Source organism: Malus domestica, chromosome 01 (genome assembly GCF_042453785.1).
Source record: "Malus domestica chromosome 01, GDT2T_hap1".
NCBI lineage: Eukaryota > Viridiplantae > Streptophyta > Magnoliopsida > Rosales > Rosaceae > Malus > Malus domestica.
Window position 1 is genome coordinate 22,945,367 of NC_091661.1, and position 26,341 is coordinate 22,971,707.

Sequence of the window (26,341 nt, forward strand, 5' to 3'; positions counted from 1 at the left end):
GGCATCATTGTGAGGAAGTTTTCAGCTCGACAATTACATCGTTACATAGTGTTATTAATTTAGGTGTTATAACTTATATGAGAAATCAGGTTGTCATCATTCATTTTGCTACTCCATTAATTAAAATCCTAATCCTTTTCAATTTTTGATCAAGGTCCTTGGGTATTAATAACATCATTAATTATTTCAATAATAAAATATTTTTTATTTCTAAATATATTCATTTAATGTTTAAAATGTTACAATTAGTATATTTATATTTATGAATAAATTTTTATCATATATTTTTAGTTTTAGTTTGTATCCATTTTTAATTTGCAATCCTTTTTTAATTTGTACCAATTTTCTTTTCAGTTTTAATTTGTACCCATATATTAATTTCTTTTTGTGCTCATATTTTTTAAAGTTTTATTTGTATTTGTACCCATTTTTTATTTTACCAAATGTACCCATGCTAATTATATGTACCCATTCATGTAATTTTTTCAAAATTTTAATCTTAAAATGTACTCATTCTTAAATATACCAATTTGTTATATGTAAAATGCACCATTTTTTTATATAAAATCTATTCAATTTTTTTTCTAATCCATTTTTAAACATATATGGGTACATTCTTTTTTATTTGATTTTAAAATGTATCCATGTCAAGTTTAATCGAAGAAATTTACTAATGTTATTAAGCCTAATATATATATATATATATATATATATATATTGTGATTTTGAAGAATGTTCCCATGTTTTGATACAATAATTTTTTGGTTAATTTTGATGAATGTACCCATGTTTATATACACACACACACAATAGTATATTTATATTTTAATATTTTTAATCCCACAAATTATGGTTTTTTATTTAAAATCTCATTTATATAAACAACTAAAAATTTTAATTTTTAATTTAAAAAATATAATAACGTACATAGAAATAAATTATCACATTAATTTCAGGGACTTTAATAAAAAATTGAAAACCAACAAGATTTCAATCAAAGAATATTTATAAATAGGGACCGCATCTAAAGTGTAGTATCCCACATCGACGACGTGAGGGCTGTCCTTGGGCCTTATATGTATTCGCTCGCATGTACTCCCCAGAGACGCGTTTTGGAGCTGCGGCTTGCAAAAACAAATCCGTGAGTGGGGTCGGACCGGTGCGCCGGGTTCCACCACAAAGCGGACAATATCTCTGCGGAGGAAGGCGTGGTTACATTGTTTGGTATCAGAGCCAGACTCACGGCCGTTCGGTGTGCCGACGAGGACGTCGGTCTCCCTAAGGGGGGTGGATTGTAGTATCCCACATCGACGACGTGAGGGCTGTCCTTGGGCCTTATATGTATTCGCTCGCATGTACTCTTCAGAGACGCGTTTTGGAGCTGCGGCTTGCAAAAACAAATCCGTGAGTGGGGTCGGACCGGTGCGCCGGGTTCCACCACAAAGCGGACAATATCTCTGCGGAGGAAGGCGTGGTTACATTGTTGTTTAACAATGTAACCACGCCTTCCTCCGCAGAGATATTGTCCGCTTTGTGGTGGAACCCGGCGCACCGGTCCGACCCCACTCACGGATTTGTTTTTGCAAGCCGCAGCTCCAAAACGCGTCTCTGAAGAGTACATGCGAGCGAATACATATAAGGCCCAAGGACAGCCCTCACGTCGTCGATGTGGGATACTACAATCCACCCCCCTTAGGGAGACCGACGTCCTCGTCGGCACACCGAACGGCCGTGAGTCTGGCTCTGATACCAAACAATGTAACCACGCCTTCCTCCGCAGAGATATTGTCCGCTTTGTGGTGGAACCCGGCGCACCGGTCCGACCCCACTCACGGATTTGTTTTTGCAAGCCGCAGCTCCAAAACGCGTCTCTGGGGAGTACATGCGAGCGAATACATATAAGGCCCAAGGACAGCCCTCACGTCGTCGATGTGGGATACTACAATCCACCCCCCTTAGGGAGACCGACGTCCTCGTCGGCACACCGAACGGCCGTGAGTCTGGCTCTGATACCAAACAATGTAACCACGCCTTCCTCCGCAGAGATATTGTCCGCTTTGTGGTGGAACCCGGCGCACCGGTCCGACCCCACTCACGGATTTGTTTTTGCAAGCCGCAGCTCCAAAACGCGTCTCTGGGGAGTACATGCGAGCGAATACATATAAGGCCCAAGGACAGCCCTCACGTCGTCGATGTGGGATACTACAATCCACCCCCCTTAGGGAGACCGACGTCCTCGTCGGCACACCGAACGGCCGTGAGTCTGGCTCTGATACCAAACAATGTAACCACGCCTTCCTCCGCAGAGATATTGTCCGCTTTGTGGTGGAACCCGGCGCACCGGTCCGACCCCACTCACGGATTTGTTTTTGCAAGCCGCAGCTCCAAAACGCGTCTCTGAAGAGTACATGCGAGCGAATACATATAAGGCCCAAGGACAGCCCTCACGTCGTCGATGTGGGATACTACAATCCACCCCCCTTAGGGAGACCGACGTCCTCGTCGGCACACCGAACGGCCGTGAGTCTGGCTCTGATACCAAACAATGTAACCACGCCTTCCTCCGCAGAGATATTGTCCGCTTTGTGGTGGAACCCGGCGCACCGGTCCGACCCCACTCACGGATTTGTTTTTGCAAGCCGCAGCTCCAAAACGCGTCTCTGAAGAGTACATGCGAGCGAATACATATAAGGCCCAAGGACAGCCCTCACGTCGTCGATGTGGGATACTACATAAAGTCTTCCTAACTTATAATACAAGTGAATAACAAAATCTTTTTCTTCAAAATTAATCAATAATAGTTAAGGTGTCACCGATATATCATATTGATAATAATGAAACTCATATGATATAACGTGAATGAATTGATAATATTACATCATAATTATAATGAAAAATGTTAAATTAGTAAGATGAGATTCACTTCTATAGTGATATTGACACTATTGTCTGAAGGATAATGATAGAGAGACCATCATTTTAAATCATATTTGTAGACAACATTCGGTGTGGCGGTTGATAATTAGATTTTTTCCTTAAATCATTAAAAATAGAATTTAACAACCATATCATTTGATTTAAAAAATATGGTCTAAGAAGATGAAGCATTTCCATATCTAAAATTTATTATGGAAAAAAAAATCAAACCATTCAAAACAATAATGTTTTTGTTCTAATATTCTTTGCGTGCTTGGATAATATTACTCAGATAATATAACAATATTCCAAAACCAAAGTCACAATACACAATCCCTTTTTATTGTTCCATCAATCATCATACTGCACTAGAAGCAACACCAAAAGAATCCCAAGACAAAAAGTTGAAAAAAAAAACTATAATTTTGCCCAATCAAAACCCATAGATGTGGCGGATCCAGGACTTTAACATCAGGTGGTCCTTGTTAAGGTACACTAGGCACTAGTCGGGTGGCCGGCTGGGCTTAGTGCCTATGTGCCTAGACAGGGCTTAGGCAGGGGCCTATAGGACTAGGCGAATTTAAGTAAATTTGGTATATATCAATATAAATAAGTGTCTATTTACACTTTAAAAAAATTGTACATGTATTAATAATTTGAGTTTATTGTTCAACATATAACATACAAAAATATCAGAATTTTTGCTTTAACATTTTAGTAAATTTGATTACGAAATATTTTTCAGATGTCGTATGTATGAATTTATAGTGAATTTAAAAAAAATAAAGGTCTCAAACATATGGTATAAAAGTATTGGTTGGCTAATACACCATCCCTTTATTAATTAAAATGTTAGGTGACACAACCCGATTTGACAACAATTAAGGAAAAAGAAAAAAAAATGGAGAGAGAGAAAGTCTTTCTCCTTTGTTGGAACTAAGGTCAAAGAACAACATAGTCATGGTGGTCTTCTCTGTGTTCATTTTCGTCTGAAATTAGATATTTTTTTGGTTCAAAACTTTTGTTGCATAGCATCTTCACAATCATAATGGTCTTCTCTCTTCCAGCACCTGCCTAGACCTAGACCATTGGGTGATCCTTGAATGTCCTCATAGGCACTTTTTAGACTTCCAGATGGTCCCGGGAGCATCCGGATCCATGAAATGGATCTGCCTTTGCGTACATGATTAACACATTAAACACCAAAATCAATCACTTATAAACCGTAGATTAACAACCTTGTATTATTTAAGATTAAGATTCCTTTTGCGTCGACATTTCTTTAGTTGTTCATGTCGGAGGAAATGATAGTGAGAGAGATCTGAAATGTATATGAATGGTACAAAAAATATAACTACAAGTTTGTTTTTTTGTTATTTTTTTTTAATTTTATTTTAAGAATTACGATATTCATTAAAGATGAGACCACGTACAAAGTAAGAAGACAATGTGTATAAAAGGGCCTCGATAAAAAACAAGCATACTTCTTCTCCCTCATTTCCTCTACGATTTTTCATCCCTTTTTATTCTCATATATATATATATATATATATTTATATATTTAAGGGGACGGCTCTGTGGTACCACTTTTTTTTACTTAATTATTTACACAAGTTTATATGGGGTCCGCTCCGTAATATATTTCAACGATCCGAATTGTCTACCTTTTGAATTATACCAACAAAATAGCACCATTACAAATCAACTTAGAAGAAAAAAAATTGACCTCCATTCAATTATGTGCCATTGTAGCCGATTTTCTCTCTTTTTCATCATTGTGAGGAAGTTTTCAGCTCGACAATCACAATGTTACATAGTGTTATTAATTTAGATGTTACAACTTATAATATGAGTGTATAACAAAATCTTTTTATTCAAAATGAATCAATAATAGTTAAGGTATCACCGATATATCACATTGATAATAATGAAACTCATATGAGATAACGTGAATGAACTGATAATATTACATCACAGTTACTATGAAAAACGTTAAATTATTAAGATGAGATTCACTTCTATAGTGACATTGACACTATTAATGACGTATGACGCTAGAGAGACTATCTTTGAAAATTATATTTGTAGACGACATATAATGTGGCGGTTGATGGTTAAATTATTGCTTTAAATGATTAAGAATAGAATTCAACCATCACATTATTTGATTTAAAAAAAAATAGGATAGTTCTATTAACGCACTCATTTTACCTTTCATACACCCTTATTAATTTTTTGTCATTAATCTTCTTTAATTCATTTGATTTGGCGGCCGAAAATTAAGAGATGTGTGTAAGAAGTAAAAATGGGTGTACAGATAGCATTATTCTAAAAATATAGTCTAAAAAGTGGAATCATTTCCTTATCTGAAATTGATTATGGAAAAAAAAATCAAACCATTAAAAGCAATAATGTTTTTGTTCTAATATTCTTGGCGGATAATATTGCTCAATAATAATAACAATATTCCAAACCCAAGTCACAATTCATAAAAGATTTTTATTGACATCAATCATCATACTCCACCAGAAGCAACACCAAGAGAATCCCAGGACAAAAAGTTGGATAAAAACTATAATTTTGCAAAATTCAAACCCATACATGTGTGGCGGATCTAGAATTCTAATATCGGGTTGTCTCAATCAAGATACACTAGGAACTAGTCGGACGGCCGGCTGGACATAGTGCCTATACGCCTAGATGGTGCCTAGGCGCCTACGCGAAATAGGCTGATTTGAGTAAAATTATGATATATCATATAAATAAGTGCCTATTTACACTTAAAAAATTATACTTGTATTGATAATTTGAGTTTAGAGTAAACTGTCGGTTTACCCCCTGAACTTTCACCTCACTTTCGATTTCCCCCCTGAACTTTTCTATTGGAAAATTAAGGACTCAAACTAATTTTTTCAGCCAATTTGCCCCCTACCGTTAGTTTTTCATATATTCCATCCATATTTCCATTAAGTTAGACCATGTGCACAACATATAAGGGTAGTTAAGTTATTTCACTCTTAAAAATGATTAAAAAACTGAAAATAAAAAAATAAGCAAAACTTTCCCTCTATTTTTTCCCTCTAATTCATATCATCGATTTTATTTTTCCCTCTCATTCCTATGCATGAGAAATGACATACGGTGTTATTGTCTACCATTTTTATTTTCTCTAACAAATTAATAATTTGACAAATGCTAATGGTGCTATTGTCTTCAAAGCAGTGCATTAATATAATAAACCCTAGTTTTTTTTTATGGACATGTTTCTTATATTAATGTACTGCTTTGGAGACAATAACACCATGATCATTTGTCAAATTATTAATTTGTTAGAGAAAATAAAAATGGTAGTACATGCTTCAAGAAAAAGATTAACTTAGCTAAAGACAATAACACCATATGTTATTTCTCATGCATAGGAATGAGAGGAAAAAATAAAATTGAGGATAGGAATTAGCGGGAAAAAATAGAGGGAAAGTTTTTATAATTATTTATTTTCAGTTTTTAATTATTTTTAAGAGTGAAATGACTTAACTATCCTCACATGTTATGTACATGGTCTCACTTAACGGAAATATGGATGGAATATATGAAAAACTAATGGTAGGGGGCAAATTGGCTAAAAACATTAGTTTGAGTCCTTAATTTTCCAATATAAAAGTTCAGGGGGGAAATCGAAAGTGAGGTGAAAGTTCAGGGGGTAAACCGACAGTTTTCCCTTTGAGTTTATTATTACAAAAATATCAGAATTTTTGCTTTAGTATTTTAGTAAATTGATGGTATGAGATGAAAGGTCAAGTGATTGCAAATTCGTATGAACTTTTAGTGAATTTAAAAAAAATAACGGTGTCAAACATATGGTATATAAGAATTGTTTGAGTATTACACCATCTCTTTATTAATTAATATGCTAGGTGACACAACCTGATTGGCCAACAATTAAGCAAAAAGACAAAGAAACATGGGAAGTTAATCATGTGGGAAATGGAGAGAGAAAGCCTTTCTTATTCGTTGGAACCAAGGTCCAAGGACAGCAGAGTCATGGTGGTCTTTTATGTGTTCATTTTCCTCTGAAATTAGATTTTTTTTTTTTTTCAAAGCTTCTGTTACACAACATCTCCATTCAATTATATGCCCTCACCGCCGATTTTCTATCTCTTTGGCCATCATTGTGAAGAAGTTTTCAGCTTGGCAATCACATCGTTACATAGTATTATTAATTTAGATTCTATAACATTAAATATGAGTGAATAACAAAATCTTTTTCTTCAAAATTAATCAATAATACTTAAGGTGTCAGCCATATATCATATTGGTAATAATGAAAATCATATGATATAGTGAGAATAAATTGATAATATCACACCACGGTTACAATGAAAATGGTCAAATTATTAAGATGAGATTCACTTCTATCGTGACACTTTATCTGAAGAACAATGCTAGAGAGACTATATTTTTAAATCATATTTATAGTCCACGTAATGTACCGGTTGAAGGTCTGATTCTTTCTTTGAATCATTAAAAGTGAAATTCAACCATCACATCATTTGGATTAAAAAAGAATAATGCTAGGGGAACCAAATGTTTTGAACCAAATTGCAAACCAAATAATGTGTCACTAATAAAAAATAAGTACGTTAATCAAAACTTAATTAATAATCATATCATTTGGTTTACAAATTTAGTTTAAAAAAATTGATCTCCCTAGTATTACCCTTAAAAAGATCCTAAACATTTTCCTTATCTGAAATTGATTGTGGAAAGCAGTCAAACCATTAAAAACAAGGGAGTTTTAACGAAAATGTCGCGGTACTGTTCACTTTAACGAAAAACCATATTTTTACACTAAAAAGTCAAACCTGGTACTATTCATTTTACGTTTTATTTTGTTCATATCATTAAAACTCAAAATTTTCAAGCAATTTTCATTAATTTTATTTAAAAAAAATAATGTTTTTTGTTTTAGTATTCTTGGCGTGCTTGGATGTTATTACTAGAATAATGATACAATAATATTCCAAACGCAAGTCACACTTCACAAAACCTTTTTATTGTACCACCAATCATCATATTACACTAGAAGCAACACCGAAAGAATCCCAGGACAAAAAAGTTGGAACAAAACTACAATTTTGCACAACCCAAACCCACACATGATTAGCACATTAAACACCAACGTAATTAATCAACAAAAAAAAAATATTGGTGGAATCAAACTCTGCAGTTCATTTGGAGTTGCAAGCTGTTGGCAATAATCATTCTTTAGATTCCCTTGTTTTGGCCTGCCTAGAATTGCTTTCAAGATCAACTTTGTGGCAGATAGTTTAGCCAGCTACAATCTCAATTTAGATTTAGGTAATTTTTATTTTGATACTCCTCCTTCTTATTCAGTTAGTTTCATTCGTAATGATCGATTTGGGATGTCCCGGTCTAGATTTATTATTGAGTAGGTTTGTTTGGGCTCTTGCTTTTTAGCCCCATTTTTCAAACATTAAAAAAAATAAAATTCAACCACTTACAAATCCTTAATTAACAAGGACTTGGATTGTCTGTCCTCCCCATTCCATTCCCTTCCCATGCCGTTAACATTTTATATTAATTTTTTTATAGAAATAATAAGACAACAAGTAATGAGAATATAAAATATTGACATGACTTAACCATGACCACAGAAATAGGAGGACATGAGGAGGGTATGGGATGGGGAATGCAGACAATCCAAGTCCAATTAACAACCTTGTATTAGTTAAGATTAAGATTTTTTTTGCGTGGACATTTCATTGGTTGCTCGTGACTTAGAATTAACGATAATCAACTTACCCAACCTCCATTAATCTCAAAAATATATTTTATAATAATGTATTAAGACTAAGAGGGTTTGAATTTGTAACGAATAAACTTCGATAACAAACTGATAAAAATTGTACATGAAGTCGTGTGACACACGTGCACGTGAGAAAGTATCGGTGAAAAAATAAAATGTCCCACAAGGTTAAAAAAAACGAAGAAAATATCCCACAGGGACAAAATAGTCGGTTCACGCGAATCTGAATGCTCATGAACTTTCCTCTTTAAAGGCAGGCCTTCCCCATTGGGAAATACACCCACCCGCCTCCAACCAATCCCTTCCTCTCCTGTCTTCTGTCATCCAATCAGAAGTCTCTCTCTTCTCTCTCTGCAACACAGAGAACGCCACCTCGGGCGAACCAAAAAACCATCAAACCACCATTTTCATCCTCTCGACGTCACGAGCTCGAACCCGAGCTCCGTTTAGTAAGGAATTGTGCACAGAAGCCCCAATTCGGAGCTCCGAATCGGACTAAGCTTTCCGACGGCCTACGGTGGTTTCCCGACGAAGGTAAGAGTTTTAAAATTAGAACACTGTTTTGAGTGAATTGCATACCCTCGAACTGCTTTGTGTTTATAATGTATGTCAGATTACATCAGGGTTTGAAAACCCTATTTACACGTTAACTATTTGAAATTCAAAAAAAAAAAAAAAGCTAACAAGCATAGCTAAATTTAAACAGGACCTAACAGACTTCTTCTTGGATAAGGACTGTGAACTGATATAACAAACTGAAGAGTTTGCATCCGAACTGGAAATCTGACTCGGTCTAACAAAGAGTGTGGTAACCAACTCAAATCGCTTCGTCTTCTTGTGTAGTTTAAATTTTGAGGTTTGTTGCTGAGTTTGGAGAGCCTTGTACGCAGATCGAAGGAGGAAGACACCCCTGCAATTCCCGTGAGTTTTGTCTGATTCAAATCCAAAGGCCAGAATGCAAAATTCTGACATGCAACCTGAAGAAGCAGTGAGTCGCATATGGAGGAGTAAGTCTTTGGATCAAGAATACTGGAAGAAAATATTCATGGTGGTGTGTTTGTGCGCTGTTCCAGTTGATGCATTGTTCCTCTACATTCCCATTCTGAAGGATGATGTCAAATGCCTTATGTTAGACTCAAAGCTGAAGATAGCCGTTCTTCTTTTAAGATCAATCATAGATTTTTTCCATTTAATGGACATTATTATTCGAATTTATAGATCTGAGAAATATTCTGGTTTAATCAATGAACCTAACCACAGACAAAACCAGAGGAATTTCAGTTTCTTATTGAAATTTTGCGTGCGAAGAATAGCCAAGGCAATATGGTTGTCAAAAGATATCTTAATTGACATTGTAGCTCTTCTTCCCCTTCCACAGGTAAGAAATTAAATCCTTTTGGTGGAGTAATTGTTTTCCCTATTTGCTTTGCGTGTGGTCGAAGCGGATATTTTAGTGTTAAATGCACAAAAGTGACATACTGTGAGTCTCATATACACTTGGTTAGCTCGAGTGTGATCCATTGATTTGCTCATGATATTATCAGATTTTGATTCTTGATACTACTAATGTATATCCACTATCCAGGTGGCAATTCTCATTTTATTCTCAAAAATGAATGACTTGAGATATTTGACTACAACAAGGATGGTTTTTGTGAACATTTTTGCTCTGTTGCAATATATACCACGAGTTATTCGCATCTGCCTCTCATCTATGGAACTTAAAAGGATTATTGAAGAAGTTAAAGAGCCTTCAGTGTGGACAAAAGGTGTACTCAATATTTGTATGTACATTATTGCTAGTCATGTAAGTTTCGATATATATCCTTATTTATTTTTGTATGTCAAATCAATTCTTATTATTCTTGAACCACGAGCTGGTGGTCCAGTGGTAAATGATGAATTACGAGACTTCTTTAAAAAATTAAAAACTGGAGGTCTCGGGTTCGAAACCCGATGTTGGGGTGAAAGCCAAACTTGTGGCCATGGAGAGGCTGAAATGTCTTTGTAAGTCTTCTTGGCCCCCGGAAGGGATGAATAACCTTGACTGGCCACCAGTTGTTCCCCTTTTAAAAAGAAAAAAAAATCTTATTATTCTTGTCTCACTTTTGTTTATTAGAAAGAACATGAAATGAATATTCTGAAATAATAATAAAGTAATGCTACACTTATTATCTAGTTGTATCATCATTTATACCATTTCGCTAATAGAAATAGGACCTACCAACGCATGTGGTCTCATCTCAATTAGAGATGATACGGCTAGATGGTAAGAGTAGTATTTTTTATAATAATAACGAAAATATTTATAAATTTCTCCTTTTTTGTTTGTTTAATTTTTAGGTAGTCGGAGCTCTCTGGTATTTTTATGCTATTCAACGAATGATGATGTGCTGGCATTCTGCATGTCACAAAAATGATGGATGTGATAACAGAATTTTTGGTTGTCATGATCACCACGCATTTAGAAATACCACAATTCTAAATGATTTATGCCATGTCAGTGTCAGTGACAATTCATCAGACAAAATGTTCTTCGATTTTGGAATATTTGCTACTGTGCTTAAATACGGTGTTGAAGGATCAACCAATTATTTCAAAAAGTTCTTGAACTGTTTCTGGTGGGGTTTACGAAATTTAAGGTTTGTGCATTTTTTGTCTTTCTTTGCTGGGAGATTTATTTAGGTTTAATGCTATTTTTAAGGTATTTGAATTTGTTCACGATTTATATTAATTCTTTCTGTTGGAAGTATAAATCATATCAACAAACTAAAGTATTGCTTCTACGAAATAGAGTCGAGTAGAAGGACTTGTAGAAATTAAAAATCAAGTTGAGAGACAAAAATGTTATCTTGGATAAATTTTAGGAAGAAGGAAACATAGAACAAAATAAGCCCTTAGAAAAATGGTTGTAAATTTGTAAGTTTAAAACTTGAAATTGGTTATCTTATATAATGATCCATTAATTTCATTTTTGCAGTTCCTTTGGTTCAAATCTTGAGCCCAGTTCAGATGGATGGGAAAACCTCTATACGGTTTTTATCTCTATAACTGGCTTGCTCCTGTTTTTATATCTCATCGGAAATTTGCAGGTTTGTTTAAAAAAAAAAAAAAAAATCTTACGCTTATCATTAAGTCCTAATTAATCACTTCAACTACATTAAATTCACTCTAACTAACCTAATATATGTTAAGCATTCTTGAACTACTTATATGTTAAGTATGATTTTTTTTTTTCACTAAATCTGAATGCCATGTTTAAATTTTTGTTTGTAATAGGATCACTTGTCACGTAATATATTATTCTACATGTTAACATGTAAGTATATGACATAGATGATATTCCCCCTTTTAGGATAAATAAAAAAACAAAATTGTGCGTAATTTTGAATGAGATAGTAACATCATGTGACGGTGTTCTACTTCTAGCTACAGAGAAATTTCTTGTCATGTATGTTAGATTTTAATTGCAGTCCTTTGGTTAGGTGTATTATTATGAAATTCATTGTATAGGTAAAATAAGATACCTACATATGTTCATGATATTGTATTCATCAAAAGATTAGAACCACAAGTAGCTAGCAAATAGAGTGGGCGTTGGGTGAGTTGGTCAGGTTGAACTTTTACCCAACTCAATAGGCTTGGGTTGAAATTTTTTCAAACCCATTGCCACCCATGAAAATGGACAAAACAACCCACCCAAAATGGGCCAAATCATTCTTAAGTGGGTTGGGTTGGGTGGGTTTCACGAGTTGGGTTTAATTAATTTCTTTCTTGTTCTTAATGTGATGATAATTGACAAAAAAATCAATATTAATGTCAAATTATGTCTAATTCATATGAATTTGACGTTATAAATGACAATCGTATCACCAATCACGTCACAATGCCAATATAATTCAATCCCATAATTCCCTCTCCTTGTAACAATTTATATTTGTTGTAATTGTCATTTATTGTCATTATTTGCTCGTCTTTTTTGGCTTTACAATTTAACACTCGTAATTTGTATATATATATATATATATATATATATATATATATATATTACAAATCAATCGAGCCAATTTTCTCCCACACCATTCGTCTTCTAATGGACGTCTCTGATTCTCCTACTGTAGTTTCCTCCTAAGCCATTTATTATCATTCAACTGAATCGTGTTCAATCGGGTTAATAGTATTTCAGCCTAATCCAACTAGCTTATAAAGCAGGTGGTTGAGTTTTTACCCAAAAATAAATTTTTAATATTTCGAACCTAACCCATATTAGTTGAGTTGGTCAACCTACTAAAATGTTCACCCCTACTAGCTAGTATTTCTTTCTTTCCTTTTTTTTTTTGGTTAAAATAGTAGTATTTCTGTTTTTGTAATATAGAAAAAAGATTTAACTCAAAATCCAATATAATGATGACATTAAGCTTCATTTGGAAAAAAAAAACAAAAAATCTTATCTAATATGATAATCCAATTCTTATCAATCTTTTAATTGTTGAATAGATGTATATACAACTTGAGTCTACAAGAAGAGATGATGACATGAAAATGAGACGGAAGATGAAAGGAAAAGATAAAGAAATAGAATCGTGGTTATCCAAAAAGGGAATTCCCACCAAGTCGATTAAGGGTATCAAGTTGCAGATTTTGCCAAGGGTAAAACAAGCAGTTCAAGCGGATACGTATACTAGTTTGGATGATATTCACTCTCTTCTTTCTTCGGATGTCCAAGGGCGCATAGAAAAGCCTTTTGCCAAGTTGAAGCAAGTAATTACTCACCTTGATAATCATATTAAACAAGGATTGTATCTCTTTATCTTTTTAATAAGAATTTAATTAATTCTTCCTATGGCTTTTCTTGCTTTCTCCCTGATAGTTTAACAACATGAATTCCAGGTGCCAATGCTTCGAGGGATAGAAGAAGATGTGTTAAAAATAATCTGTGAGAAACTCAAGCCCGTGAGTTATGCTAAGAACAGCGACATTATTCGAAAGGGTGAACCACTTGACAAGATGGTCTACATTGTAGACGGAGATGTATCCATTGAAGATGTTTCGAGACAAGGTGAAGGAGAATTATGTGGACAAGAACTTCTACGTTGGCCATTCTACTATGACTTCCCTTTCACTAAAACACCGTTGGCAACTAAATCTGTCAAGGCAATTAGTGTTGTTGAAGCCCTTGCTCTTGCCGCAAACGACTTGGAAAGTGTAAGCTCTTAATCAAATGCGCATTTCCCTTATTAGAATTGGGCATCCATAGGAAAATTAATTGTGATAAGAGAGAGATCCAAGAATTACCTTTATTTAAACTATCAAACGAGACTTTTATTCTTTCAACACAACCCTTCACGTGCGGGGCAATTTAACCCTAATGTGTGGAGTAAACATGATATATTGAGTGATGCTTAACACGTAGATAGTCTCATCTAATACCATATTAAAATTGAGCATCCATCTTAGTTAGAACCATTGGGAATAGGAGGGAGAGGGACCAAAATTATTTAAATTATTAGGCAAAATTTTATTTACTCTGACAACTTCAATAAGCCTATAAGCTATAAGAAACTCTAACAACCTCAATTTGATTGTAATTTGGCTAGATTTTCTTTTACTTGAAATAATGAACTCTAACAACCTTTTTGTTGTTGTGGATTAATAGATATACCGTCAACCAGACATTACAAGAAAAGAGGCGTCTAGACACAGAAAAATGATGAAAGAGGAGATGGAGACAAATATAGATGGGTTGATACGTAAAAAGGGATTTCCTGAAGAGTTTAATCAGGATGTAAAGTCACGGATCATGGAAAAGATAGAAGAACAAGTTCAGAACGATGATCTTTATTGGGATAAGCTTGATTGGGATCATCTTGTTTCTCATGTTTCCATGGATTTTCAAAATGAGATCAAAAGGCGCATGGCATTGACTAAGTTGAATACGGTAAAGTTTCTTCAAATCCATGAATCCATGGCTTTAATTTTGAACATAGAATTAGAGTCATTTATTTATTATAGCTCTCACTCCCAGGCATTTAATTACAACATAACTAGCCTATACTATACAAACCCCAACCTAGGCTACATAACAATCTAGCCCTTGCCCATGATAAGGTGGAGCGTAAGTACATGAGACAGAAAAAAAAACAAACAAAAGAAAAAGAAGCTGTCAAATAGAAGCATGTGAACATTTGTAGTTATAATCATCCAAATAACCCTAAAATGGTATTAACTAAAACCAGGAAAAAAAATAAACATATGCTATAAAAAAGTGAGCAGTAGAAAAAGGAAAAGTGTGATTCTAATGGGACAGAAAAATTAAAAAAAGTCACGATTATGACATTAGTTAGGTTTTTATTGTCACGATTCATTTAAGAAAAATACTAAGGCGATCATTAAAAAAAAAAAAACAATCATCAACCGTTGTATTAGTTACGTTTTTATTCTCCCTCTTCTTTCTTTGGATGTTCAAAGGCGCACAAAAGAGCCTTTTGCCAAGTTGAAGCAAGTAATTACTCACCTTGATAAGCATATAATACGTGAATTGTATCTCTTTACCTTTTGAATAAGAATTTAATTAATTCTTCCTATGGCTTTTCTTGCTTTCTTTAACAGCATGAATTGCCGGTGCCAATGCTTCGAGGGATAGATGAGGATGTGCTCAAAATAATCTGTCAGAAACTTAAGCCCGTGACTTATACTGAGAACAGCGATATTATTCAAAAGGATCAACCACTTGACAAGATTCTCTTCATTGTAGACGGAGAATTATGTGATTCTGATGGTTCGAACCGACGTGCAGGAGAAGTATGTGGAGAAGAACTTCTACGTTGGCCATTCTACTCTTACTTCCCTCACAGAAAACCGTTGGCAACTAAATCTGTCAACGCAATTGGTGTTGTTGAAGCCCTTGCTCTCAACGCACAAGACTTGCAAAGTGTAAGCTCTTAATCAAATGCACATTTCCTTTATTACAATTGAGCATCCATAGTAACATTAATTGGATAAGAGAGAGATCCAAGAATTACCCTTATTTAAACTATCAGATAAGACTTTCATGTTTTCAATGCAACCCTTCACGTGCGGGGCCATTTAAGCCCAATGTGTGAAGTAAACAAGACGTATTGAGTGATGCACAACATGTAGATAGTCTCATCTAATACCATATTAAGATTGAGCATCCATCTTAGTTAAAACCATTGGCAATAGGAGGGAGAGGGTCCTAAATTATTTAAATTATTAGGCAAAATTTTATTTCTCTGATATGAGATTCATATAGTATTGACAACTTCAATAAGCATGTAAGAAACTCTAACAACTTAGTTTGATTGTAATTTGGTTACATATTCTTTTACTTTAAGTAACGAACTCTAACAACCTTTTTGTTGTTGTGGATTAATAGATATATGATCAATTAGACATTTTAGAAAAAGAGGCGCCTAGACACGGAAAATTGATTAAAGAGGAGATGGAGCGAAATATAGATGAGTTGATACGTAGAAATGGGATTCCTGAAAAGTTGAATCAGGATGTAAAGTCACGGATCATGGAAAAGATAGAAGAACAATTTCAAAAAGATGATCTTTATTGGGATATTCTTGATTGGTATCATCTCGTTTCTCATCTTCCCCCAGATTTTCGAAACGAGATCAAACGTTGCATGCCATTGATTAAGTTGAAGGAGGTAAAGTTTCTGCAAATCCATAAATCCATGGCTTTAATTTTGAACATAGAATTTAAGGCATTTATTTATTTATAGCTCTCATCCCACGCATGTACATGTGATATTAGAGATGTCAGGCATTTATTTAGAGCATAAGTAACGTACCTAGGCTACATAACAATCTAGCCCTAAAATGACTCACAACAAGTGCTCTTTATTTAGCCTCGGCCCTTGCCCAATGCCCCTGATAAGGTGGAGCGTAAGTACATGAGACAGAAAAAAACAAGCAAAAGAAAAAATAAGCTGTCAAATAGAAGAATTCGCCGGCCAATAAAGACTATCCACTTGGAACTTTCTAATCCCTATCCTTTCACACCAATAAATTTTAAAAGGAAAACCATCCACTTGGATACTTTTTTATAGTACTTGAAGCATGTGAACATTTGTAGTTATAATCATCCAAATAACCCAAAAATGGTAATTAACTAAAACGTGATACTTATGGGGTTGCAACAATGTCACTAATAGCAAAAAAATAAAAAGAAGTCATTAGTTACGTTTTTATTGTTACGATTCATTTAAGAAACATACTATAAGGTCGTACCCAGTGCACAAGGCTCCCGCTTTACGCAGGGTCTGGGAGAGGTGAATGTCGGCTAGCCTTACCTCGCAATGCATCATTGCAACCGAGCAACAATCACACCTTTCACATTTACATGGCCACCTTTTCTTGTACTGAGCAAACACAAGAACGGTCCGAAAGCTACAAATTTTAATTAGATTTTAATAAAAACGTTGGAGATTAATATACTGAGCAAACACAAGAACGGTCCGAAAGCTACAAATTTTAATTAGATTTTAATAAAAACGTTGGAGATTAATGATGGATGGAAAGTTTTTAAAATTGATGAGTTAGTTATAACTATATACTTATGTATTAAGATTTTTTTTAAATTTGTCAATTAAGTTACTTATATGTTATAAAATGTAGATGCCAGCATTCCAAAACATGGATGATAACGTTCTGAAAGAAATTTGTAGCCACCTTCAGCCCAAGAAGTATGATCATGCCGATAACATTATTGAAAAGGGTTACCCAATTCCAATGTTGTTGATTGTGGAAGGAAGAATAGGCCAAGAAGGTTGGGTAAAAGACGCAGGAGAAATCTATGGAGAAGAACTTCTTGGTTGGTCATTCTCGACCTCTTTCCCTGGCGAAGTACCTACAGCAGCTGAGTCGCCTTTTGTAATTACGGATGTTGTTGAAGCCCTTGTTCTGACGGCCAGTGATATGAAGAGTGTAGCCATTGAATTCCGGAAGCATTTCATAAAAAAATACGACAAATTCGTACAGACATGGGCATTCAAACAGAAATGGCTTTTCGACGGTTTTACTTACGATTATTCTGAAGGGGATATTAAGGAGGCCACAATAAGCTACACTTGTTTGAACAATCCAAATGAAGGAGGCTATGGAACAGTTTACCACACAGAATTAGGTGGAAGAGTTGTCGCCATAAAAACGTGCAACAGTGCTACTGGTGACCCGTTCGTCCTGAGTCAACGTCTTGTTCATGAGGCATTTGTTGTTTTACAAATCAGACACAAAAATGTGGAGAGGCTGTTAGGTTGTTGTTTAGAGACAAGATGGCCTATAATGGTTTATGACCGCACCAATGCTTTGACTCTTGTTGAGCACTTTCACAGAAACAAATCGGAACTCTCGTTGGAATCACTAATGAAGATATTAGCAGAAACCGCAGGAGCTCTAGCACACTTGCACTCCATCTCAGTCATACACCGAGATGTGAAGACAGCGAATATATTAATTGATCGAACAACTCACACGATAAAACTTACCGGTTTTGGAGCTTCACGATTGCTTCATGAAGATGAAGGTGAAATGGAAGATGAAGTATCAACTTTGCCAGGGACATCGAGATGCTTAGACCCTGAGCATCTTAAATCACACGACGTCTATAGCTTTGGAGTTGTTCTAGTGGAGCTACTAACATGTCAAGAGGCAGTTTCTTATGACGGACCCAATAGATCCCTAGCAAACGACTTTGTTCGTTCAGTGCAAGAGGATCGCTTGGGCCATATTCTCGATGGTGAAATACACAGAGACAAGTTAAGTTTTTTTGTTTTTTATGGAGAAAGAGACAAGTTAAGTTTTGAGATAGCCAAAAAGGTAAGCGGGCTTGCCGTGACATGTTTGAGGTCAAGGGGAGAGGAAAGGCCTTCCATGGAAAAAGTAGCTGAGGAGCTTTATGGAGTAGTTCCCTACTGTAGAGCATTGTACAGTGGACGATAATATATCTTCGGCTTCAAGAACTTCCGAGTGAAGTATTGATGTGAACCCGTGCGGCTGGTTTCAGTTTGAGTGTGTGCTTGTGAAATTATTGACAAGTAAGATGCATTTGGTAGTTTGAGTAAACCATGGAACTTGGAATTAGTATCAAACTAGAAATAGTGCCCGCGCGTTGCTGCGGGATTAGAAACCATATGGAAAAATATGTTTCAAAGCTATAATAAAAGAATGTAATATATGAAAGTTTCGTATGAATAATTCAAACTTGCACACATTTATGCGTTTTTTACCAATTGTTAGAAACTGCTAGGATAACAATTGCTATCACATAATTGGTATGCTGTTAACATAATGAAATCTGTGAAGCAAAAAAATGATATGGAATTTTAACTTAAGATGCTAAAGAAGCTGTATAAGAGTAGTTGGGTCGTCTGTGCTTTATCCATCAAAGGCATTGCAACGGTAGATTGTGGAAACTATAAAAATTGATCCAATCGAGAGACAAAATTCAATAGTTATGGGTAAGGTGAATTTGGAACCATAAATGTAAGATACAGTTGAAAAATTTGCAAATTCATTACAATTTCAAAAAATATACGTACTAAAACTGATGATCTTAAATTCATAAAGTATCCAAAATTTGATAAGTTTGTTAAAATAAGTATTCATCACAACTAGGGATGGACAACTGTTATAGCGGACGGGTAACCACGGTTATTTATCCATGACCGTTTATGTTCATACCCGCATAACCATTTACCCGTTGGGTAATTATATAAATGGTCATACTCAGAACCATAACCGTTTATAAACGGTTATCCATACTCATAACCGTGTATCCATTTAACCATACTCATTTACCCATTTAACCATAATCATTTAAATCCTCATATAATTCCAATAATTGAAATAATAATTTACGAACGATATTTTTCTGCTTCACCCATAACCGAGAAATCAGGATAAAAAAAGTAAAAGATTAAGAAACAAACAAAGATCACGGCCCGAAACGACAATGCATGGAAGAACATAAAAACCCAAAACGCCAAAACGATGACAATTCAATGTGAGTGTATATATATATATATATATATAAATGTACAAAGAAGAAGAAGAAAAAGAAACGTACCTCTCTGACCTCGGCAATAGGGTCAAAAGAGAGAACCAACTTGGCAACAACGGAAGAAGACTGCTGCTGATCAGAAGCGGAGGCAAGCAACACATCACCGATGTGCCCTAAGGGAAGCAACAAATAATAGTAACTTACAAGTTGTAAGTTCTCCAAGGGTTTTTAATTTTTTTTTTTTAATTTTACATATATTAAATTAAATGGGTAAATGGATACCCGTTATAACCGTGAATATTACCCATAACCGATGGATACCCGTTATAACTGCGGATAATACCCATAACCGCCCATTTAAATTTCATGGATTAACGGTTATACCCATAACCGTTTATTTGTCTAAACGGTTACCCATAACCATAACCGTCAACTTTAAATGGACGGGTAACCGCAGTTACCCATACCTATGAGTATTTTGCCCATCCTTAATCACAACAATAGCACTGAAATTGAGTTCTTTTGTTTGCCAAGATTTTTCCAGCAACTAAACAGATGAAAGTACAGATAATGAAACAATCAATTGAATGAAAGACATTGAATTGAATCATTATGACAACAAAGTTGAAAAACAATTGATGTTGTTGTAGGTCATTTTAAATGAAAAGAAGAACATTGGCTTACATAGTTGGAGGCATGTAGGTGATATGAAATCTGTCATCTATGTATGCATACTGCAAAACATTACGGAAGTAGCAAAAAACAATCCTCACAGATGACAGTAAAATAATAAGAAGACAGATTTGTATCAAACGTACAAACAGGACAAATGCATATTAAGGGGAAAATAACCAAGCAATAAAAAGATGAGGCTTTTTAAAGCTTACCAAATAGAATCACCAAGGGATTTTTCCAAAGCATTAGGTGATTTTTTGTAATCCTTCTTGTAATTCTACAAAAAAAAACACAGGAATAACCATATAAGCTCCTAATAAAAGTTAAAAAGCTGATATAAATTGAAATGAAAAAAAAAATTAGCATAAATTGAATGATTAAAATCTTTGTATATCTATAAAGTAACGATTGTGATTTTTTCCTACTTGTCTTTCCTAGTAGCTATCTATGGACTAATTCAAAGATTTGTTCTTCCTGGATGTCTAGGGAAAGGAATAGCATCTCTAATGTGGTCAATGCTGGTAGCAAATAAAATCATCCGTTCGAATCCTAAACCAAAACCATAATGTTTGATGGTCCCAAAGTGTGGCAAGTCAATGTACCACTCATACGGTTCAGTAGGTAGACCCATTTCCTGAATATGACTCCACTGGAAAGAATTTCAGTGAAAGTACCTCATCAGATGTCGTTTGGAAATAAAGAAATCATTAAATAACAGCTGAGTTCAGTGAAGCAGGATTATCATAAGATAGTGCCAACTTAATTAATTGTGGTACAAATGCGTGTTTAGACTACATAATAGCGAAGATACTTGACAGCGATTTTTATAAGCTTTCGATAGACTAACAAAGTATGTATTGTAAAAGAGTGCAATTTTTGGTAAAACAGTTGTTGCCAGCATCAAAATACATCTGTGGTGCCCTTTTTCAATCATATGGAGCACGATAGTTGTAGTAATTTGTCAAAAATGACTTGGATACTACCACTATTCCAATTAACAGACTGAATGGAGCAGGATTGTGAGAGTATGATTAACCAAATGGAGAAAACTAAGTTAGTATCTATAACACATGGCACCTCACTTTCTCACAGTGGCTTAATGTGTTCTCGACCATTTAGCAACCTGTTTAATTCTAGTTAATATTACTTCGAAAATACCAAGACCATATTAAAACTCATTTATGCAGAAATTAAGGTCTCGTTTGATAACCATTGTGTTTTTATCAACTTAAGTTAACTTCTTAAATGTAACAGAATGCAAGGTTTTCAACTCAAACATACTTAAGTCAACATCTGCAGGAGTAAGAGTAGAACTATAATGCAACAAAAGGGTTAAGACTACTCAAAAGATTGTAGTTGAACAATCTATGTTCTAATTAGCACTAATCCTTACATGTATACACTAAAGTTGAAATTAAACGAAAAACAACGGAAAACAGATGTATGATGACAGGGAGACACAAATGTAAAAAACAATCAATACCTTTAACTCTTTGTTGATAAACAACTCGGTAACTCATCATTAAAGTTGTAACCTCTCTGTTTAAAGGGTCAGAGGGATTGGGATATAGCAGAAGTTGTGGTGAGAACACTTTAAATATGCTGGTAAGATCTGGAAACACAGGGTGATGTAATTAGAATTTGATAGTATTCCTTGTTTGGTTCAATTAATAGTGCCACACAATTTAGAGTAGTAGGAGTTTATGAAAGTGAGCATTTTATCAACATTTGGGTGGTAAGTCTTATTGGCAAAGCCTATTGAGGGAGATTTATAGGGATAAGGATCTGGTAGCTTAGATGTTATCCTCCACACACTTCTCTGATAAATATCTGTCGCAATCCATAATATGGATGAAATGGGGGGATTACGCGATGAAAACAAATCACGGGCAATCCAAGTAGCTATTTTGGAAACCAAAATCATCAAAACAAATTAGAGCAATTACCAAACAACAAATTCCATTATAAAAAAAATAAAAAATAAACTAATGATTGGATAAGAACAGATACAAAAACTGTTTCCAATGAATAACAATGAGCATAAATATAATCGTTTCACATACAATAAGGTAGGCAAAAGATGACGGTGATTAATACAAAATTGTAACTGCTAATGGTTAAGATTGAGACGGAGAAGTAAAACATATTGATGCTAAATTTGGTTCTAAAGGTTGGTAACAATCACAGAACAATGCTGGATATGATTATAGCCCATGGTGAAGTTACTTTTGTAATTATTTAATGACTAACATTGGATACATGGTGTAGTTCAAGGTTTTATACGTTTTTACCACCAACGAAGTTTGGTTCCAATGTGAAGAAAACGAAAATAATATGTTGGGGTTAACACTAAACACTTTTAAGATCAAAGTGGTTAAAATAGTTTAAAACGAAAGATATCGCTTGAGAATAGATGGGTTGATCAAGGGGAACTTTAACGAAAAGCTCTCCGGTACTGTTCACTTTAACGAAAAACCATATTTTTACACTAAAAGGTCAATCCTGGTACTATTCACTTTACCCTTTATTTTGTCCTTATCGTTAAAACTTAAAGTTTTCAAGTCATTTTCATTAGTTTTCCTTTGATCAAATTTATCCAATGAAAGATTACAAACTAAGGACAATGGGTTGAACAAAAGCGAAAGAGAAGCGGATAAAAAAGGGAAAAAAAATTAGGAAGAAAAGAGAGGTCCCAACGAAAGTAACAGAAAATTAACAACGCAAAATATTTGATACATTGAATACTAAATGGTTGAACGGATTATATACCTTCAATAAACAGCGGTGGTTCTTGAAAGTGAAGAAGAACAAAATCAGACAGTAATACGAAGCATTTGATTACGAAGACAAAATCTGCAGCATGGCAAAATGAGAATTTAGACATAAAATTTATCTGTAAATCAGAAAAAAAAAGAAAGAATAATAAATGAAAAAAGAGACACATCAAGAAAAGAGGCCTTACAACAGCTTCGTTAAGCGCCAATTCAAAACGATTACAGCTGGGAAACTATATTTAACACCATGCTGATAGGATGTAGAAATGGCATGATCAAATATTAACAGGCATGGAGAATAGAGAGGTTCAAAAGGCTTATAAACAAAATCTTCAAGTTGTAGAATGCAGATACAAAAGGCTAAAAGTTGTTTATTAACATACAGACAAAAAAATATTTTAGACATGTGTTAGATTTTAGCACTTGGAACCATCCTTCAAGCGCAACCAGCATTTGGATACAAAAAATTGAAGTGCTGGTCTATGTACAGGCAAAAAGATATTTACATGGCAAACGAATAGGATAAATATTGTTTCATACACATTAACAAAAAAGTAATTAACACTTTAAAAATCACTCCGAACCCCAAAAATGTAAAAAGTAATTAACACTATAAAATAATCCGGAACATACTAAAAAGTCAGTAGTTACTTTGAAAATCAACACCTCGGGCTCATTTGATTAGTGTGATGAAGACTGATGTTGTTGCACCATATATTTGGTTAACTTCAACTTGGATCGTTTTCTTATGCAAGATTCTTTGCTTAATTTAAATATATAATCAAACATCCCTCCCTATTTAAAAGCTTGTGGTACCAACTATTTCATTTGACTGAAAATTATGTGTTTGAATACTCACGGGCTGCTTGCTTGATAGCCATTTTTCTATCTCAGTGTTTTTCAAAATCAGTCATAATCATTTTGGTCCCAATTCTAAAACAGAAAAATGGCAAGAAAAGGTCTTTTTGCCAAAGCATAAGTACATACCAATTCGATAGTGAATTCTCGTGATTCCTCCTGGGACCTTGATGAGATTATTGCTGGTGATCTGAAGATAGAAAGCTTGAATTAGGGTGGACACACCCTAACTACAAATCCCATGGATCAAAAGTTTAACCCAAAAGAACACCCCCCCCCCCCAAAATCTCTCTTATCAAATGAAAACTCCGAAAGCAATTCAATGGTTGATAACAACCCATTTAACATTGAACCCAAAAAATTTTAAAGCTTCTACCATTTAAAACTGAACAAAACACAATCCATACATTATAACAAAAACTGCGTGCATAAATTCACCAAAACCCACAGCACTGACCAACACCCACAAAATCAGCCAAAATATACAAAATAGGGTAAAAAAGCTAAATCTGGAGGAAAAAAAAGGGAGGGCTGCAAATAAAGTCGCATGATTGATTTCTAGCAAGAAAACGGGTGTTAATAATGGAGAATCGCGAACAAAATTCTAGAGAGGGCGAGAGGACTCACCGTGAATTCATAGCCACTTGAAGAATTTTCTTCAAATCGGGACAGAATCTGCGTCAGGTCGTCATCGTTGACAAAGAGCATAAGAAATCTTCTTCGATATTGAGACCTTACGAAATCTTGGCGTCGGGAACGTCGGTGACCGAGTGCTTCTCGACCTCGAACTGGAGCTGGTGACCACCTAGGAGTTCGATGTTCTATTTGACCAAGAATTTGGAGCTTCGGAGAGAAAGATATGCAGGGAAGTTAAAGTAGATGGAGTTCACGAAGGGTAGCTAAATCGGAGTTGGACGATAACGGCAAATGGAGAACGAAGGGTTTCTGGTAGAGAGAACAACAGAGAAGAAGGGAGAGAGAGCAAACGAAACCAAAACCACAGAAACCCAAAACAAACGAAGTCAAATTAAGAGTAAAAGAAAAAGCAACAGAAGGAAAAACAGTGAAAAGAAAGGGAAGATGCCAGAACACGCTGCGATAGCCGACAGCTGGAGAGGAAAGGCAAAAACGCCTTTTCACTGTAGATAAGCCAAAACAAAAGGCAGCCAGGACAGCATTTTAAGGAACCAGGATCCTGAGCAATTCCCTAAGAATCCTAGGGATTCCACAATCATGTCCGTTCATCTTATATCTTGCGATCAGAAATCATTTAAAATTTAAATTTTAAAATTCAAATATAAATAGTACCTAACGAAAACTGACCGCACGATATAAAATGAACGGACAAGATTGCGGGATCCCTAGGGAATTGCTCAGGAGAAGATCCTGGTTCCATTTTAAGGGCATTTTCACCATTTTACTGTTTATAAACAGTAACCAAGAGTTTGGATTTTAGTATATATAAATATTGTTACTTTTATATTTTTGCCCATTTCATTTGTCTTTGCACTTATCTTGGTTCTAACCTCTTGAATTATGTATTGGCCCCCGCATAAATCCATAATCTCTTAAAAGAGATGACCAAAATTCAGAACTAGAGAATCATAAATAGATTCCACTAAAAAGTGTCTGAATAAAGCATTATGCTGCTTTTTTCTTTTCATAAGCAATGTTTGAATCCATAATGCTAAAGAAAGCTATCTTTTATCTCTCTCTCTTTCTTTTTTTTTTTTTTTTTGGCATTATATTTACAAATTTACAATGTCAAACAACAAACCGGTGGCTAGAAAAAGGAAAATCACTAATAAAAATCAACAACTAAACCTATACCCCAACCAAGCAAAAACCAAATGCACACTGATAATATCTTCAAGTATAAAAATAAGGAACCAAACAAATGCAACAAATGTAACATCATTTCAATTAGGGGTGGGCACTTGAAACCGAAAACCGAAACCGAAACACGAATCGAATCAAACCGCACCAAACTGTTTGGTTTTGCGGTTTTGAAACGGTTTCGGTTTCAAAACCGAACCGCGGCACACAAAACGGTTTGGTTTCGGTTTTGGGTTTTCAAAACCGCACCGAAACCGAAACCGCACCATATAATAAATAAATGTTATATTTTAAACTTTTTAATTTTTAATTAGTTCAACTAGGTTATAGATTTAGTTTTGCGGTTTTGGGTTTGCACTTCGACTCCTGAGTGAGTCCTGACTAGTCTGTGTCTGACTGCTTCTGCGCCGCCTCCTTGCATCTC

General features: G+C 34.9%; 2 protein-coding genes across 10 annotated transcripts; one reads left to right on the plus strand and one right to left on the minus strand.

Annotated features, from left to right (window-relative positions):
* The first annotated feature begins 9,042 nt into the window (after positions 1-9,042).
* On the plus strand, positions 9,043-18,969 carry LOC103406293 (uncharacterized). 2 transcript variants are annotated; one of them, XM_070818584.1, is made up of 12 exons: positions 9,043-9,277; positions 9,450-9,551; positions 9,634-10,121; positions 10,329-10,550; positions 11,087-11,385; positions 11,724-11,835; positions 13,241-13,504; positions 13,634-13,948; positions 14,400-14,681; positions 15,353-15,676; positions 16,140-16,421; positions 17,392-18,969. In XM_070818584.1, the coding sequence occupies exons 3-12, from the start codon at positions 9,699-9,701 to the stop codon at positions 18,712-18,714; spliced, it is 3,846 nt and encodes a 1,281-aa protein (XP_070674685.1). In that variant the 5' UTR covers positions 9,043-9,277; positions 9,450-9,551; positions 9,634-9,698; the 3' UTR covers positions 18,715-18,969. The 2 variants fall into 2 exon arrangements, with proteins under 2 accessions (XP_070674685.1, XP_028956551.2); XM_029100718.2 differs by lacking the exon at positions 9,450-9,551 and having other exon boundaries at positions 9,059-9,277.
* LOC103433205 (uncharacterized) lies at positions 18,915-25,021 on the minus strand. Of its 8 annotated transcripts, XR_011579063.1 has the most exons (8): positions 24,709-25,021; positions 24,211-24,271; positions 23,219-23,302; positions 21,933-22,061; positions 20,662-20,726; positions 20,459-20,508; positions 19,841-19,947; positions 18,915-19,187 (listed from the first exon to the last, which is right to left on the minus strand). XR_011579063.1 is itself a non-coding variant. In XM_029100745.2 (6 exons), exons 1-5 carry the CDS (start codon positions 24,787-24,789, stop codon positions 20,695-20,697), a joined length of 387 nt encoding a protein of 128 aa, XP_028956578.1. In that variant the 5' UTR covers positions 24,790-25,021; the 3' UTR covers positions 20,358-20,508; positions 20,662-20,694. The 8 variants fall into 8 exon arrangements, 1 of the variants encoding a protein (XP_028956578.1); XR_003772455.2 differs by lacking the exon at positions 20,459-20,508; XR_011579068.1 differs by lacking the exons at positions 18,915-19,187; positions 19,841-19,947 and adding an exon at positions 22,165-22,279 and having other exon boundaries at positions 20,358-20,508.
* Between the last annotated feature and the right edge of the window lie 1,320 nt (positions 25,022-26,341).

Bases quoted from the DNA above. Each gene is read 5' to 3' on its own strand.
- LOC103406293 (XM_070818584.1), top strand. From the start codon at position 9,699: ATGCAAAATTCTGACATGCAACCTGAAGAAGCAGTGAGTCGCATATGG. The intron at 14,682-15,352 runs GTAAAGTTTCTT...TTTCTTTAACAG, and splicing joins CATTGACTAAGTTGAATACG to CATGAATTGCCGGTGCCAAT. The intron at 15,677-16,139 runs GTAAGCTCTTAA...GTGGATTAATAG, and splicing joins ACGCACAAGACTTGCAAAGT to ATATATGATCAATTAGACAT.
- LOC103433205 (XM_029100745.2), bottom strand. From the start codon at position 24,789: ATGCTCTTTGTCAACGATGACGACCTGACGCAGATTCTGTCCCGATTT. The intron at 23,303-24,210 runs GTATGTACTTAT...GCCATGCTGCAG, and splicing joins GAGAATTCACTATCGAATTG to ATTTTGTCTTCGTAATCAAA. The intron at 20,727-21,932 runs GTATTGATTGTT...TTTTTTTTGTAG, and splicing joins TTATCAACAAAGAGTTAAAG to AATTACAAGAAGGATTACAA.